This window comes from Orbicella faveolata, unplaced genomic scaffold (genome assembly GCF_042242905.1).
Source record: "Orbicella faveolata isolate gen_17 unplaced genomic scaffold, um_ofav_v1 contig_46, whole genome shotgun sequence".
Classification (NCBI taxonomy): domain Eukaryota; kingdom Metazoa; phylum Cnidaria; class Anthozoa; order Scleractinia; family Merulinidae; genus Orbicella; species Orbicella faveolata.
Window position 1 is genome coordinate 5,537,914 of NW_028301576.1, and position 17,087 is coordinate 5,555,000.

General features: G+C 36.2%; 2 protein-coding genes across 3 annotated transcripts in view; one reads left to right on the plus strand and one right to left on the minus strand.

Annotated features, from left to right (window-relative positions):
- Window positions 1–1,259: 1,259 nt before the first annotated feature.
- On the minus strand, window positions 1,260–10,354 carry LOC110069196 (procollagen C-endopeptidase enhancer 2-like). Its single transcript, XM_020776680.2, has 7 exons — window positions 10,257–10,354; window positions 6,642–6,717; window positions 5,761–5,923; window positions 4,639–4,976; window positions 3,714–3,870; window positions 2,441–2,769; window positions 1,260–1,688 (listed from the first exon to the last, which is right to left on the minus strand). The coding sequence occupies exons 1-7, from the start codon at window positions 10,281–10,283 to the stop codon at window positions 1,669–1,671; spliced, it is 1,110 nt and encodes a 369-aa protein (XP_020632339.2). The 5' UTR covers window positions 10,284–10,354; the 3' UTR covers window positions 1,260–1,668.
- LOC110069208 (CUB and sushi domain-containing protein 1-like) overlaps window positions 7,146–17,087 on the plus strand; it is a 19,923-nt gene continuing 9,981 nt past the window's right edge. The window contains exon 1 of one of the 2 annotated variants that reach the window (XM_089278481.1): window positions 7,146–7,508. Coding sequence is in view for 1 of the 2 variants with exons in the window: in XM_020776694.2 (XP_020632353.2) it covers window positions 16,894–16,947 (54 nt within the window). In the remaining variant the exon portion in view is untranslated. Of the gene's footprint in view, window positions 7,509–16,835; window positions 16,948–17,087 lie in introns of those variants that run through there. The other variant, XM_020776694.2, reaches the window with a different exon arrangement.

Consider the following 17,087-nt stretch of genomic DNA (forward strand, 5'->3'; position numbering starts at 1 on the left):
CGATTTAGTCACTTGAGATGTAAAAAATTATCTTGGGGCTTATATAAGCACGTCGCCTACAAAATTAAGACCCTTTTAGAACGTTTAAAACTTCCTAGCTAGAAAATGATAAATGATGAAAGTGATGACAACAAGAACAAAATTATAAAAAAAAGCTACACATCAGATCCAAAAAAATTGAAATGCGTACCTCTAGGTCCCTCGCAGCTTCAAATTAATTTTTCCCTCAAGTATACCCTCCTGGATGAGCCTGCTCTCGATAAAATCTCGCGCGAAGATTGAGCAGTGGAATATACTGATCGTGGCTAACAACAGCCAGGACAAATGCTATCATGCGATAATATTGGATCTGTTCCACTAGGATTAAGAAATTTAGCCAAGGAAAAGGGCGTAAAGTTATGTCCCTTCTTTGCCGCTCTATTGTAGACCAGGCATTTTGAATCATTTTCATTATCGATTAGACGCATCCATTCTCGTTTCTGTGATCGGTGCCAACTCCAAGCCAAAACCGGCAGATGTCTTAGACTGTTAGTGTTTTCCATCGCTTAAATAGTTGCCTGAAATGTCCAAGGGCTATGGGTTACATCCACCCGGGTATCAAAGTGACTTATTCAGAACCCCTTTAAATATTGAATTTCATGATTTATTTTAATAGCAAGGGTAGGAGACGAGAACTATTTTCATTGAAAGGGAGAATTTGTATGTGGGGATAGTGGAATACGCAACTTTAATTGATCATGCTTTTGAACTGATAATACCCTTAGCTTGAGGAATCACTTAGGTAACATCAATCAAGTCGTTCTAACAGAATTAATTTTGCACTTTTGGCCCACTCATAAATTAAAGGATCGAAAGCAGAGGAGTTGAACAACTGAAACAATATAACATGGACCCACAGTAACATCCAGGCAACAAGCTATCACAAATAAGGAAGTTTGGCCCTAAGTGGAACAATTTACACTCGGTTCAGAGATAGTGAGATGGAGGTGCTTCTCGGGGTTAAGAAGCACTCTTAAATGGCAGACCTTTCTCCGCTAAGGAAAGTTGTTATCATATACCTGGCGAAAAAACAATCTCAGTGATATAATCAATTAACGTGGTATTGTCTAGGTCTGAACAGAATGCAAGGTGCTATGTTCTCGTTTTCGCAGCATTTGGACGAACTCTCTGAAGCGAGTGTCAACAAACCCCTGGTGAGGTGCGAATGCTTTCGGCGCTTTGCGTGGAACAAAACAAGGAAAAAACTGTTTGCAGTCGACTAAGGTTAAAATTATTATTATCTCTTTAATAATGAAATTACCGACTGATTCAAGGAAAATCAGTTTTGGACTTCATTTACATCATCACCAGAAGTTGGGCCATTTGTTCTTTATTAATACTGAAAACTGCTTAGCGGAAAAGTGGGCGTAATGGCGATATCCCCAAAATTAGCACGTTTGACTTTGATTTCTTTCTTGCCTTTGGTTGTACTTCCTAAATATTACAAAATCAATGAACTGTGTCCTGCACATGGAAAACATTGTTCTTGCCATGGAAACAAACTTTTTTTCAGTCGCACGCATTGTTATTAAACTGCGAAAGATCAACTGAAACCGTGCAAAGTGATAACCCAAAACACAAACACTTTCCTTTGCATTGATGTTTGTCTGCTAAATCTTCAGAAACCGATCATTTGCCGTGCAGCTGACCTGGAAAACAAAAGCGTGACATAAAAATGATTAGTAGTATATACATATGATTAAATTTATTTAACAGCATCAAATAAAATCTCCACTGTAGTATGAAAATTCAAAGGAATGTCAGTCTTTTTTTTTTCCACTCTCTTATTTTTTTCGTAATTTTTTGTGGGATTGATATTGAGGCCCTTAGAAGTCGTGATATCAAACCGTGTCATTCTTCATTGACACGATTTTCATCAGTAAATCCAGTCACTAGCTATGCATTATTTCAGGTCTGCAAAAAGATATCTCTGTTAAGTACCATTCACCATCCATTTTGGAATCAGATTGGTGTATTTTCTTAGCAAAATTAAACGGAATGAGCTGGGTTAAGGTGTCTGGTGACAGATTCCGGTACTCCAGGTCAATACTCCCACACTTAATCAAGTGATGCTAAACTTGTGTCTTGTTAAACCATCTCCATGAAAATGTAAAGAAAACCAAGTTTGCTGGCCTCAAAAAAGGAGACTATGTTTCCACGTTTGTCGTCAATCGGAAAATAAGAAATAAGAATCACAAATCTTCTAGAAAATTTGATAATCATGTTTTTTGGAGATTATGAGGTAACTTTGAGTTTTCCCCTTTTTTCTCTGCTCTTTTTGGTCAATCACTGTTGTTGAAAATTAAAGGGGGACTTTGAACCCTTGGTTCAAATAATTCAAACAAAGCATAAATTTAAATAGAGACTTTCAATGAGGTTGATACGCTAAGAAGGATGTTACCTTGTAAAACGCGGTAAACGGCTTCAAATCCTCTCAACGTAATAATGCTGTCCGATTTAAACATGATCGATATTTCCTCGCCGTTTCCGATGACGTATAGTCGAGGAAGGTATGGAAACCCGTAGAATCGAGACATCCGGTATCCATAACGGAACTTTTTCTTCCATTTATCGTCATCATCATCATCATCATCGTCATCATCATCATCATCTTCGCAGTCGTCATCCCAGTCATTGTCGAGTCTTCCTGTGAACCACGAATATTGACCGTACATGCCACTCAGACTTCGTATCTCGCGAATGCCCCGTATTATTTTGACGTAATCAAAGCTGAAAAAATAAATAGAACTAAGCTTAGGATATTTAGATCACTCCAGAGCTACATGCATCTACAACAAAAACAATGATAAGGAAAACATCAACACATGTACAAGTGCAGTAGCAAAGACAAATTCAACAACATTGAATATAGTAATAAAAAAAGAAAAAAAGAAGTAAGAGTACACAGCAACAAATGCAGCGGTATAAACTACAGAAACGACAACAGCAACAACAGCAGCAACAACAATAAAAAGTGTATCAGCAAGCACAAGAGGAATAAAAAAGACATGAAGTCCACGACCTCAAAGTTTTCCCGCCGAATGTCTATGGAGCAGCCATGCGATTAAGGTCTTTTCATTTCATTTTTTTTTTCCATTTTATTTATTTATTCCACTCCAAAATTACAAAGATAAATATAAAGTAAACAATTAAGAGGAGAAATGGAAAAGGGCAAAAATATAGCAAGCTAATTAGATGCCCTTGTTTAATCTTTTTCATTTAAAGTGAATGGCAACTGTTTCCAGCGCTTTTGGTTTAAGTATTACATAAAAGTTTTATCAAATGTGATCATCCACTTAAAATCTCAAGGGATGGCTTGACATTTTTGTATTATATTATACTTCCGCTGTTGTGTGATCATGCCAACATCTGACTCAAGTTAGTAATAAATCTAAGTACTTAATATTAAAGCACAAAGCACTACAGGTCACAGTGTCTTATGTTAAAAAATTTGAAGCTCTAGCCAGGCAAAGCAAAATCTTAATAATCTACAGTTACGATTGCAAAACTCGGGACCATTTCATCTTTGGTACGCCACACCTTAAATATTGTGTATTTTAAACCTCGTTTAATTAGCTTGATTCATTGAAACCAATGCATAGAATTAAAATATTGCAAAGGAGCGCAGCGTTAATTGTTATATCGCCCAGGGTTGAAGTAGGTTGTAAACTTACCACCGTTCAGTTTCAAAGGTGCGGAAATTTAGCATCAGAGTGGATCCCATCGGGACAGTAATGGTCCATTTGCACTCAACATTGTTTGGATAATTTGCTGGAAAGCCAGGAGATGTAAAGTTCCCGGATGGAGCGACCAGAGGACCTCCACACAGGGCTAAGGAAAATAGAAGAACACAGAACACTTGAATCAAGTGACAGAATCTGAACAATATAGATCGCGTAGCAGAAATACATGACGTTTCGGCCACCAGGAAGATTTCATTATTTCTAAAGTTAAAACAATCAGTTTAAGGCCAGTCCTTTCCCCCTCCTTAAGGTTTAGAGCCTTAATCTAAGGTTTAGAGGTTAAAGGTAGCTCTGAACCCCATGTGCAGAATTTTTTAGAACTTCGCCATAAGTTGCGTCGAAATTCGATTATAAAAAATGTGCGTCACCGAGGTCGTTTTTGAGTTATTAGCCGTTTAAGCTAAATTTAAGGGTACTTTGAGCAGGTCATACTGTCGCCATGGTGACCTGATGATAACGTGTTCACCAATAATTGAGATTTTCTTTGATGCCAAGATTGTACTATCGGCTGACAAAAAGTGATTATAATAATTCATCAACGTTTCGAGAAGTTCTGGAAACTGTTTTGAGGTAGCCACAATTAGTGGCAGCGCCAAAAATAATAATAGATAATAATAATGAATCAAATGAAATCTTTCTGTACCCAGGATGTCCATTTTACATTACTGTGCTCTTCTGAGGAGCCGAGCAAATTATCAAGAAAATTATGATAAGAAAAAAAGCTTGTATAATATAACTATACCTAAATGAAAATGATACTATACTCTAAGCTAACCATGACTCGTTTTATATAATGAAGTGTTAAAAATGGCGCTTGACACCAGAAATGTGCCTATCAGTTAAATTCATTATTCACCTTGTCCCATGCTGTAATGAGCAAAGAACCCTCTCCGGGTCACCCAGGGATCAGATTTGAAAACGACCCTGACCACTTCCCCTGTTCCATGTATTGACACGATTCTGGGCTCTTTGTGTTTTTCTTTGTACATATGTTCGGCAAAGTACATCCCTTTTGCAAAATCCACATCTTTACGATCATCATCATCGTCATCATCGCACTCATCATCATCGTCGTCGTCGTCGTCATCGTCATCACCATCATCATCTTTAAAATATAAGTTGTCTTTCTCTCCTCCTCCTTTAGTCAAGCGTTTTATTAAACGTCTGCCCACGAAAACTTTAACCAGGTCATAGCTGGAGAAATAAGAAATGAAAAGGATCTCATTGTCTTTTATTCTAGGTAACACACCTTGCGTAATGGCAGCTTAGATTAATTGGTCGGCGGATTGGTTCATGTTCTGTTCCTCTTTTAATTTTCAGTCATCATGTTTTTATCATGCATACTTTAACACAAAAACATCGCTTACTGGACTTGCAACTCAACCACGACAAAGGTTTTTTTTTTCTCGAAATGAATTTATGTTTGACCATGTTTGCAAGTATGCTATTTTCATTTCAGTGGGACACCAGGCAGGTAACGGCCACTGGGTAAATTAACCCCTGGCCATGTAGCAGGGAAGCTGTAATTATGCAAATATTTCTATTGCCTTCGGTCTTGTCAACCAGAATCGCGCCTGGAGGTGTTGGCAAATATGATCTGACTGCTTGCGGTATTTAATCCACTTAGGGCAGGATGGTTACTTTAATGTTGATTCAGTCATAATTGTCATATTTTGTAAGTTTTAAAGTTCGTTAAATAAATCAAATAAACGAGCTTATCAGTTGAAAAAAGAAAGTACTTAATTGACTATTTTAGCTGTGTCCAAGAAGTTTTGACTATACTTCAGAAGTTGGCCATGCAGTAAAAACAAGGCTCTGTATATAATTGTCTGATTTAAAGTCATGTGGTTTATCGTATCTATGCTATCTTAACAACTGGTGAAGTTACACGTATTTCTTATTATTTGATATGAGTTACTTGATAACACCAGAACTCGTAGAGGCTGCACAGCTAAGCCCGCAAGAGGTCATGACTTACCAAGGTTCCGTTTCGAAGAAGAGGAAATCTATCCTGAATTGTAATCCTTGCGGAACAGTGATTGTCCAAATACAGTAGGCGTTGTTAGGATAGTTGCCAGGATAATTAGGAGATGCAAAATTCCCGGATGTACCAACCAACGGACCTCCACATTGCGCTGGTGCTGATAAAACAATGCAATAAAAGACCTGAGTGATATCTTCAACATTGTTCACCTTCTCGAACTGATTTGAACCATTTTTTTTGTGTGAACGTACGTAGGTCAACTTATTTTTGAAACCAAACAAATAAAAACCAATAAAATGAGTGAAATATAATAGGAATTTGGCAATCAAGCTTAATTCCAATGTTGGTTTAAAATTGTAAACATTTACGAAAGATTGTAGACCCTACATCCTGTTTTGACGTCACAGCCTGCCTGATTAGTCCCAGGTCCTAACCCCCCAAGGTTTCTGCCCCAACCAGAAGATGGCTAAAACACAATAAAACACACACACACACCCAAAAAACAATATCCATTGTATTTTTCGATCTCAGTATCACGATCCCGTGTCGATTCCAAATCAAGCAAAATAATATCCGCCATTTGCACTTTAAGTTAAGTGTAGTCCCAGTGTATGCAAGGAGAGTACGGCACACAAAGATTGTAAGCGTAGAAAAACAAATGACGAAGAGAATATTCATTCTCCATCGTCCTAAAAGTTTAGGATTTCGCCGTAAAATTTCGTCTTTCGGGTCTCCATAAATTTCTTTCAGGTATCAATAAAGAACTTCACTGTATTGAAACATCGCCAAATGCCATTATTTGTATTGTATTCTGGATCAAATGTGCCTATTACATTGTGCACTTAGCTAGATTTGAAAGTTGTAAATACCCTTACCTACTTGTTCGGGTTGCACCATGTTTGAAACACGAAAACGCGCTGAATGAATGGTCCATAAGTTTGTCAGCAGCACCTATCAAGAACATTAATTTTTGAAACGTCTTTACCAGAAACGAAACGGATGAGTATTGTCAATATGGAATATTTATAACTACATGCATTTATATTTATTTGAACAGAAGAAAGGCCCGCAGTTGGACAAAGCCATACTTAACTCTACCGATACTGAATACCTCCTTTATTGGCTGCACGATAAACGCACTTTGTGTAACATTTGGTTATTTCTCCACGAACTAACAGAATATGCGTGCAAAGTGACAGACAAGTAATTTGGATCACAAATTACTGAAATAAGAGCAGCCTTTTATATAGGGTAGATATTAAATTTATTTCTGATTTTTCTCAGTATATAGTTTTGTTCTGACTTCGACAAGAATCTCAGTTTTCAAGCCACTTTACTTTCTTAATAAGGTTAGTCATGAACAACATCAATTATTGTTTTTTTTTTCTGATTATCACGTTATCATCTAATCAGGTATTAGGTTTTCGATGCTAAGTGCTAGTATAGCTATACAGTCGGGCCTATGTTCATTTGTTGAGCCTACTGTTGACGCACTGTTTAGAAAACAGGGATAAACTTGGGCCCATCATACGAATGAAAGAAAACTTTTGTCCATCTTTTTTGGTGATTAGACGCTTGAGAAATGATCCGTTTGATTCAATCACGCAGTTTGCGTGACGATGTACTGAAAATTACCTCAGCAGCGCTGCCATGTTTACTACCAGAACGCTTGTTACAGTTTTGACAATTACGTAGAAGGGATTCAACACTGATCCAGAGTCAGCCATTGGAACTTGACCGAGGTAATCAGTTTCTTCATTAGAATTCGATCATTCAGTGAGAGGTCAGATCTCTCTTTATAAATGAGAGTCCTTTTTAAAAATACTCCTGTCTTGATTCAACAAAAATATGTAGCTTGAATATTTCTTCATAAACTGCGTTAAGGGTCGCAAATTCTTGGAAGTTATCCGCAAAATACACAACTTGAAAGTTTATGAAAATTATGTGCAATGCAATTTGAGCCCAGTCACAGGACTGTTGTTTTCGCGAAGGAGTTTATCATGATTCGTTTTGGCTCTCTCGAAAGGGATTATTCGCTCTCCAAAGGAGTTATGACTCTTGAAAAGGGTTAAGGTCGCAGCACGGCAAAGATTTTCAGCTACACAATTTACTCGGATCGCCACGACCAGTAAACAAACCTCGTACAATTTCTGTTAGCTTGTACAAAGTAATCGCCATAAGTTGTAAAAAGATGTCGAAAATTCTTTGCAAACAACTTCTCCATCAATGCGTAGACAGCTGTGCTTCATTCTTGAAGCAAAATGGTTTAAACTCACAACTTGCGATAGGATGAGGAGGATATTCAACAAAACAACTTGAATAGTACATATCTAAGCGGAACTCTTGTGCTAAAATATCCTGATTGATAAGTTAATAAAGATGGTGAATTTTAAGCTCGGTAATGAAATGTGAAGGTGAATTAATCAACATGACACGAGCGTGGGACAAAGAAAAATTCTGAGTCCCCGACAGAGGACAAATTCTTTGTCCCACGCTCGTGTCATGTTGATTAATTCACCTTCACATTTCATTACCGAGCTTAAAATTCACCATCTTTATTAACGTATCACTACTCACGATGAATTCGATAGCGTTGATCCTAGCAGTATGCAGGACACCTATCATATATGAACTCAGTTAAATGACCTTGCTCTCCATGAGTTCTCGTAGCTCAGTAGATAGAGCGCCCGCCCGGTGTTCGGGAGGTCATGGGTTCGATTCCTGTCGGGGACTCAGAATTTTTCTTTGTCCCACGCTCGTGTCATGTTGATTAATTCACCTTCACATTTCAAATATCCTGATTCTTTAATTTGCTTTTATTGCGTCCAATACGCGTTTTCGTAAAGTACGATTTGATACTGTGGTACGAAGCCCGAGCAAACGCTCTTAAAGCGTCTATTTTTAATTTACAAACGAAATTTCATGTCTATGTAAGGGACGTTGCTTGAAAAGCAAAAGCAGCAGTTAATCGACATTCAATAGGATCCATGCCGTTTAAGAGGAGCAATACCTCCGAGTTAATATCTAACTCATTAAAAAGACTACATTTGTCTATTATTTCATCGAAGAATTTTAAACGTAACCTATTATATTACTGGCATGAGAAAAGAAAGTGTATTTCATTTTCAACCTCATTTGAAAGGCAGAAAGAGCAGATTCTCAAATTTATGGGAGTCTTCGGTATTGTGTGTCTACCTCCTTCAATACGTAATTTATGATTCCCTGAACGAAATTTATTAATAGCAATTCTGTGATGTAGATTTTTTATCACATCGAGGGAACTAGATTTTTTGGTATCTTTTCTAAAAGAAGCGTAAAAGTTTAATTTTCTGCTTCTGTCAATTAATTTTACCAATTAATCAATTTGTATTCCCAATGGGGTTTAAATAACGATTGCTTTGATTAGCAATTTCTGGTAGTTGCAGTCAAATAACGCCATCATGCAAATCGCCTATTTGAGAATTTAGATGTTTCGATTTTTTTGCATTTAATCAATTTATTGAAGGTTTTTCGAGTCGTATGTTGATCATGTCTGAGATTAACATCGTGAGGATTTCGATCTTTTTTTTAGTTAGAGAGCACAATGAGATTTTTTCGCAGAAAAGAAGTCTTTATCAAACTTGCATATCAAACGTTTTAAAATTTTAAATAGTTGAAAAAAATCAATTTTTCTTCAACTTATTTTAATTAAGTTCAATCTTTAGCCTAAGCCCTTTTAAGCCCTTTCGCATTTTGGCGGTATTCGAAATGTTGTAGATGAGTTGAAGGCCTTTTCATGGAAGACTTCGCTTCAATTCCTTATATCCTGCCAACCGTTTAAAAGGATTAGTTTTAGTTTTCCCTAACATTTTCGTAAGCTCCGTTTGTCATTAGTCAAGTTTAAGTTGAGGAAGTTTGGTAAACGGACTTTCAAGAATATTGTGCAAGCAGATCCCTATATTTCCTTCATTATTGACAAACTTCTGTATTAGGCTTTTTCAGAATTTCGGCAGTTTTGCTTCATATGTCTCAGAATTGATGAGAAAAATAGACATAGGAACTCCAGCTAAAAAATTGATGCGTGTTTTTCACGGCCGGTAATGATAAATTACGTCACAACATTGTCAAAGTAGATGTGGATCCACGAGGCGAAGCCAAGTGAATCAACTGTCTGTCAATGAATGATAGTTATGGTAAAGGAAAATGAAATTTCGGCTCAGATCAAAGTTGGCCATTTAACTATTAGAAACTTTTTAAGGAATTTTAGGTGTTTTTTATTACGATTGCATGCAGCCCAGTTAGTTTAGTATTACAAAAGTCCAAAATATATAATAGCAATAAACAAAGCCATAATTCCAGGGTGACGAGATTTCAACGATCTTTTAAGAGAATATTTACATCGTGTCCTCGAAGAGAACATGAAAGTTTAATTTAGGACGACGTATATACTATGTTTCTGTTCAGTTTAAACTTAATCTCCAGACAAACAATTAAACATTTCTAGTACTCACAGTCAGTGCAAGCAGACAAGCCCTCATCTTTGCTCAACTCTTGCGATAAGCGTGTTTCCTTACTCGATCCTGTAAGCTCTTCAAAGTTTTTTATATTCTTTGATACACTTAATTAATCAACTCGCGTTATATACCCTTTGCTAGACAGTAAGACGACCTTTCAAGGTAAAAAATATGCGCTTAATATTGTCTTCCACGTCATAAAGATATAGATTCAGCTGCTAGGTCAGCTGCTTAACAACAGCTGTCATTAGTACGGTTTGCACATAAATCAATTAAATCAATTTATTGTCTGTAAATTTTCATTTCTATAATTTCTTTCATAGTTCTAGAATTTTTTGAAAAAAACAAACAAACAAGTGGAGCTACACTCACACTCAATGTGATATTTATAACAGAAACAAATATTACGATACATAAACACTCTACTGACATATAATATTGCTGCTGAGTGTTCCAAAATGACCAAGGGGTTCAGACGTTCCTCTCGATCCGTGATGCTCTGGAATTCCTCACTCAAGCCAATAATTTAAACGACTATCCACTAATGGCTGTCTATGTCTTCTGAATATATTTTGATATGTATCTAGTTAAATGTATAGTGATAGCGGCATATGTTGTTCATTTTTTCCATTTTACTCTGGTCAACTTGTAGTGACCATTTCGCTACGAAGGATTCATAAAGTGCGTTTATTCCACCAACTGCTTAAGCTAAGCCAAGGTATAAATTTTCAGCTGTGTAGTATTCTTGTAGCATTAAAAAAAAATAAGGAACAAGTTAGCATTTTCTGCAAGCCAAAACCCATGTTGTCAAAACAGGTGGCTTATATTACTAATAAATAAAAGAACGGAAATCGAGATATGTAAGCGCTGATGTCGACATGGATAAAAACATAATGTTTCATGTAAAAACAACAAAACATTAAATCATAAATCATGAGCAAAGGCGTAATCATATCAAGCGCTACAAGATGTGAATTATGTTAAAAATGTCTGCAGCGAATGAACGTATGATGAGCCAGGTAGAGAGTGATCAACCACGTGCACGGGGCACAATTCAAGAACGCTAGTTAAGGAGACAAAAAAGCATGCAATTTAAAGTTTTGCTTGCCGTTTTGCGAACTCTCTATGCCTTTCTGAATTATATCGAAATTTTATTCCTATTTACACTCATGAGAAAACAGCCTTTCTATTAAGACAGAGCACCGCAGAGTTAAGACCTACGCAGAGGCCTCTGGAAGAATTCTTCTGATGAGATCTTTGTCATTCTTGTAAATCATTTTTATAATTCAACTAATTGTATTAAAGTGTCAGGGCTTGAAACGACAGAAGAATATAAAAGCAACCAATCCTTAAAATTAAAAGTGCCAGATATCGTAACGAGAGCATTCGATTGCGATAGAACTTACCAAAATAAATCGACAACCTTGACCTCCATTGCGTGCGATAAAGGGTGTCAAGTGCTGGGCAATTTTCAACGAGAGCGATTATTATTGCTAATTACGTCAACCTTAAGCGTTAGGTAGCGTTTGACAAACACATAGCGGATGACCCGACTATGCCAAGGTTAATAAAATCTCTCTTTTTTTTTCTTACTTTTCGTTATTTCTTGTGGAACCTTAAACATAGCTGTTGAAAGGAATGTTTTTCGTCTCTAGAAGTCCTTTGAAGTCTTGGGTTTCTATTTTCTTCAAATATTATTGGGTTTCATACAGATACTGTGTGACTATAGGTTTTCGGACTGTTTAGCTGTTCTCCTTGTCTTAGCAATCCAGCGTGCGGCACCAGAGATTGTCAGACTCCTAGAGGTTTCTGAATCTATAACAGCAATTGACAAACCAATGGAACGTCAGCGAATGCCCAGTTACTTGGCCAGCATATAGCAAGGACGTAACCAAAAAATATTTTACTTTTTTTCAGCTGAAAACACAGTTCGAAGCGATTACGTAAAGCTATTAAAACGTCTTAACAAAACATTATCTCGTATATTTCAGAACGCTCGAGTGGCTATAACGGAACTGTCTCATTTTACAAAGTTTAAGTATTGATTTTCAAATGCCTTTTTAAGTTGCAATTTGAATTAATAATAGAAACAATACAGAACTGACTTTGCACGATAACTAATCTGCAGTCTACTTCAGATCTGTGAGAGATGACAGAAAAATTTAGCTAAGTCGCGGTATTTCGGCCATGTACAAAATTGTCTTTAGATATTGAAGGAAATCTGAAAATAAACCAATAAACCAAGCTTGAAAAACACAGAGATGATGATAAGCCATAAAGGAACAAGGATGGAGAAAATTCACAGGGACAAATGACGAACTTGAAAAATGTAGCCTAAATTTTTCAAGGTGCAAAAAAAAAAGAAAGAAAGAAAGAACAGCAACAAAAACACAAAAAATAAAACACAAACAAAAAACATCAAAAGGGTCACAGAGAAATGAGGCCGACATCTCCGATTCTAGGAATATGAATTTCCCAAATTATTCTTCCCAAATTAATATGAAAAAAAAACATAGCTCCTTTAATATCTCCCTTATCACACACCCAGCAGTGTTATTGTGTGCGCGGGCCGATTATTCGAAAACTGTTAATGGAAAGTACTGCTCGTGGAGACAAAAAGCCATTAATCTAGCATCGTTTAAATTATTAGCTGCAAAGCGCGATGAACTTCAGGTCTGCGTTGAGGAATGAAAGGAGATGTAAACGACCCATGCAGTCGATAAAAATAGGATCACTCAAATTCATTGTATTGTTTCGACGAATTGATCGCTTGAAAAATCTAATCAGATTAGTCGCAAAATACAAATTAACAGGAGATGCTACCAGCAGGAATGTAATGAAAGGCCAAATTATTTTAAAACTTGCAAATTAAATATAGCTATAGATGCTAGCAAGGACTTTCCACAGCTTGGAGCTTGAACAATATGGGCCGGTCATCAGTTCAATGCCCGAAAGGCTGAGTGATTTTCAGATCGCGCGATAGCAGATCACAGAAAAAAATTAAAAACAAAAAAACAAAAAGAAAAAACACACAAAAAAAAAAAAGACAAAAAGGGTCACAAATAAATGAGGCTGACATCTCCGATTCTAGGAATATGAATTTCCCAAATTATTCTTTCCAAATTAATATGAAAATTGAATAGAAGGAAGCAAATCACTAGGAATACTTCTTAAACTCTGAATGCAAATATCTATGCTAAAATGTTTCACGAACGAATAACTCTTTACCTACCCCTAGAACGATGCCAATTCGGTTTTTTAGATATTTTTTTAAATTGCTCAGCTGAACCTCTGTACACAGCTTCTCGACTGCTTTGGAAATACAATTAAACTCGCTCAGTTCGCTAACAACCATTGCATAATAAAATTTTCAGTAAATTAAGTGTAAACACTGTATCATTTGAAAAGTGTAAATTAATGTCATATTTTCTCCCTGGAACATCGCAGAGAAAGAGACAACGACGTTCGTTCGATTGAACAGCGGCACAGCTAGTATATTAAAAACAGCAACTCTCGTGGATACAAACAATAAAACGGCGAAGGAATTTTTGGGCGTTTAGCGAGTCAGTTATTAAAACAGTTCCATACACAGTGACTATAATGATCTTCGTTTGAAGATAGCGAATACGGAAATGGTTTCATATCAATAAAACCCTCATTTAAAACGCTGCAGTTACAGATCTGGAGTATCTTCTCAACCCTTGCAAATTACAAATGTTACGAATTAAATCGATAACTAGTTTTCTTGTCGTAGTGTTTTTATTGTTTACCTTTGTGCTAAATTCAGAACGACTGCCATTCTTGCAAGTGCTTGCTTTTGGTTGAAATCAATATCACCCGGTGAAAATGATATTTCTAATTACCACACCGTTAAAACGGATATTGATAGGACCACGGCATCGATTGACCGAGATTACCAGAGATGTAGCTATAGCCTTATTTCTCGAAAAAAACAGCGATAACAACAACAACAAGAAAACCTGTAAGATTGAGAAGGTGACATTCGTAATAGAATTATCGCAAGGTTTACTAAGTGATCTCGAAATAAATATTTTTCGCCTTTTCATGGTTACCGCCGAGCCGGGCTGACTACATTTTTCGCGAAAGCAAAGTGGACTGACGTGGAGAGGAATTTTCGCGAATCGTGAAGTGGGCAGGGGATTCTCGAAGAATTTAATGTTGTGACAAGTTTCGGTGTGTATTTGATAGAGGTCCTGAGAAAGGATGATTAATTAAACAACTTAAGATGTGTAGAGGGGACTGGTTTCTCAATTTTGTAGGTCTTAGTATCCGGCCCTTTAAGTTTGTTCAACATGCTTGAGTTATTGATCTTCCTGTAAATTAAAGTAGAACTTAATATGTAATTTTAAAATGGAAATATAATTGCATGGGGTAAAAAAGCTAGTACACTATAAACTGGAGGAACCATCGGAAGACGTCAAGACTGAACTGTCTGATGGCTATACATGTATATGATGATCTAAGTACAAAAACGAGATCAGATTGCAATATGATATCCATTTTGCAACTATAGAAGACATTGGAAGTGAACATATGAAAAATCATATATTTTGAACTGCGGAGAAGGACATGAAGACGTGATTGATCATCACAGTTATACACACAACTTAAGCAGTTGTGAAATTAAAGCCAGTGTCTACTGAATGCTGCTACTTCTTGTATACCTGTAAACACCCTGTATACAGGTATGCAAGAAAACTACGGTTGTAGTAAAATAAACGTTGGTTTTGATTTAGTTACGTAACCAAAGAATGCCAATAATTCCATAATACAAATTTGAGGTGAAAATGAGCGTTATTTATCCTAAGCATTTTTGTTTCTTTTGGTACAGTATATTAAAAACGATAACTTTCGTGATACAAGCAATAAAACAGTTAAGGAATTTTTGGAAGTTTAGCAAGTTAGTTATTGAAACATTTCCATATATAGTGGCAATAATAATGATCTTCGTTTGAAGATAGTGAATATGGAAATGGTTTCGTCAAGAACCGTAACTTATAAAACTCTATAACGGTCCGGTAATAGAGTGTCTTCTAAAGCCCTTACAAATGACAAATTACGAAATAGTTTTCATTTGATACCTTTGCGCCTAATTCAGAACGAAATCTATCTTACTAGTATTTGCTTTTGGTTGAAATCAATATCACCAGGTGGAACTGATATTTTTAATTACCGTATCGTTAAAATGGATAAATAGAGAGTGTGTATATTTCTAGGACCACGCGTCGCAACTGACAGAGATTAACTTCTATGTGGTTATGGCCCTATTTCTTGATTTCTTGAAAAAAAAAAAACTTCTAAGATTTAGAAGATGAAATTCGTAATAAAACTATCGCCAGGTTCACTGTGTGATCTCGAAACAATATTTATCCACTTTGTAACGGTAACCGCCGAGCCGGACTGACTACATTTTTCAGGAAAGTAACGTGGAATAAAGAGGAGAAGAATTTACGCGAATCGTGAAGTGGGGGATTTTCGAAGAATTTAATGACACTCATTACTCAATGAGGGGATACACATACATTTGTTGTGACAAGTTTCGGCGCGTATTTGATAGAGGACCTGAAAAAGTTTGATTCATTAAACAACTTAAGATGTTTTTAGAGATGACTGGTTACTTAAATTAGAGGTCATAATATCTGCCCTTAAAATTTGTTCAACATACATCAGTTGTTGATCTCCCTGCAAATTAAAGTAGAACTTAAAGCAATAAGTAATTTTAAAATGGTAATATAATTGCATGGGGTAAAAAAAAAGAAAACGCTAGTACACTATAAATACGAGGAACCATCGAAAGTTATTACAATTTCACTGTCTGATGACTATAAATGATGATCTAATTGCAAAAAACGATATTGGATTGCAATATGATGTCCATTGTGTAATTATATAAGACAGTTGCTGTAAACACGCTGTCTACAGGTAAACAGGAAAGCTACGGTTATTAGTAAAATAAACTTTGGTTTTGAGTTAGTTGTGTATCCAAAGCATGTCAAAAATTCCATATTGCAAAGATTTAAAGGAACGCTAATTATTTTTGTTCCTTTTAGGTGATGGTTGCATTTTCGACTTTTTTTTTCCATAAGTCATTTGGAAATTGTAGCTTTTAGGTCCCTTAGATATTTCGTGGGGCAAAAATAAATGAAAAATCTCCTTTCAAATATCAGTAATTATCAAATAGTTTTGTTTCTAAAAGAATGCTATTAGCCGATTCCAAAGGTGAATTGTAATCCTAACTATGTCGGATTTTAACAAAATTAAAGCAAAATTCTGTAGCTTTCTTCAATAAAATAGTTTGCTAGGTCCTCTAAATGCATTAAATCTTGATATTACCAATGGCCATTTAGCGAAAGTAAATACGTGACTCCTTGAATACATATTGTTGGACTGTATCTGTGTAGCATGCGTCGCAGACGCTAACAACAGCGGGGAAATTTCCGTCAGCGACGCAGGCGCGCTATATCTGTGATAATCAAAACAATATTTCGAAATATTAATACTGAAGGCGTCATCTGATTGGATCAGGCGGCTTATAAAAAGTGAAATTAAGAAACAAAGTATCATACGAACTTCTGCGAAAGTGATATAAAGGTATCTTGCTACATCGGCCTTGATGCCAGTGAAAGAGGTGAAGATGAATTCGAAGATGCGTTTGCCCGTTTTGACGGTAAGCATCAATTGCAACTGTTTGCCATTTTTATAAAATTTTCAAGTCAACTATTTGTTTATTTTAAACGCCATCTAAATACCCTTTGCGTCTTCTTTAGTTCAAGGTCAAATTAATCTCTAGCTCTTTTTTTCAAAGTC

What these genes read in the sequence shown, in the direction of transcription:
- LOC110069196 (XM_020776680.2), bottom strand. Translation starts at nt 10,283, where the DNA reads ATGAGGGCTTGTCTGCTTGCACTGACT. An exon ending in CTTGTCTGCTTGCACTGACT is followed by an intron (nt 6,718 to 10,256) that starts GTGAGTACTAGA and finishes TGTTCTTGATAG; the next exon opens with GTGCTGCTGACAAACTTATG. An exon ending in ACCTTTGAAACTGAACGGTG is followed by an intron (nt 2,770 to 3,713) that starts GTAAGTTTACAA and finishes TTATTTTTTCAG; the next exon opens with CTTTGATTACGTCAAAATAA.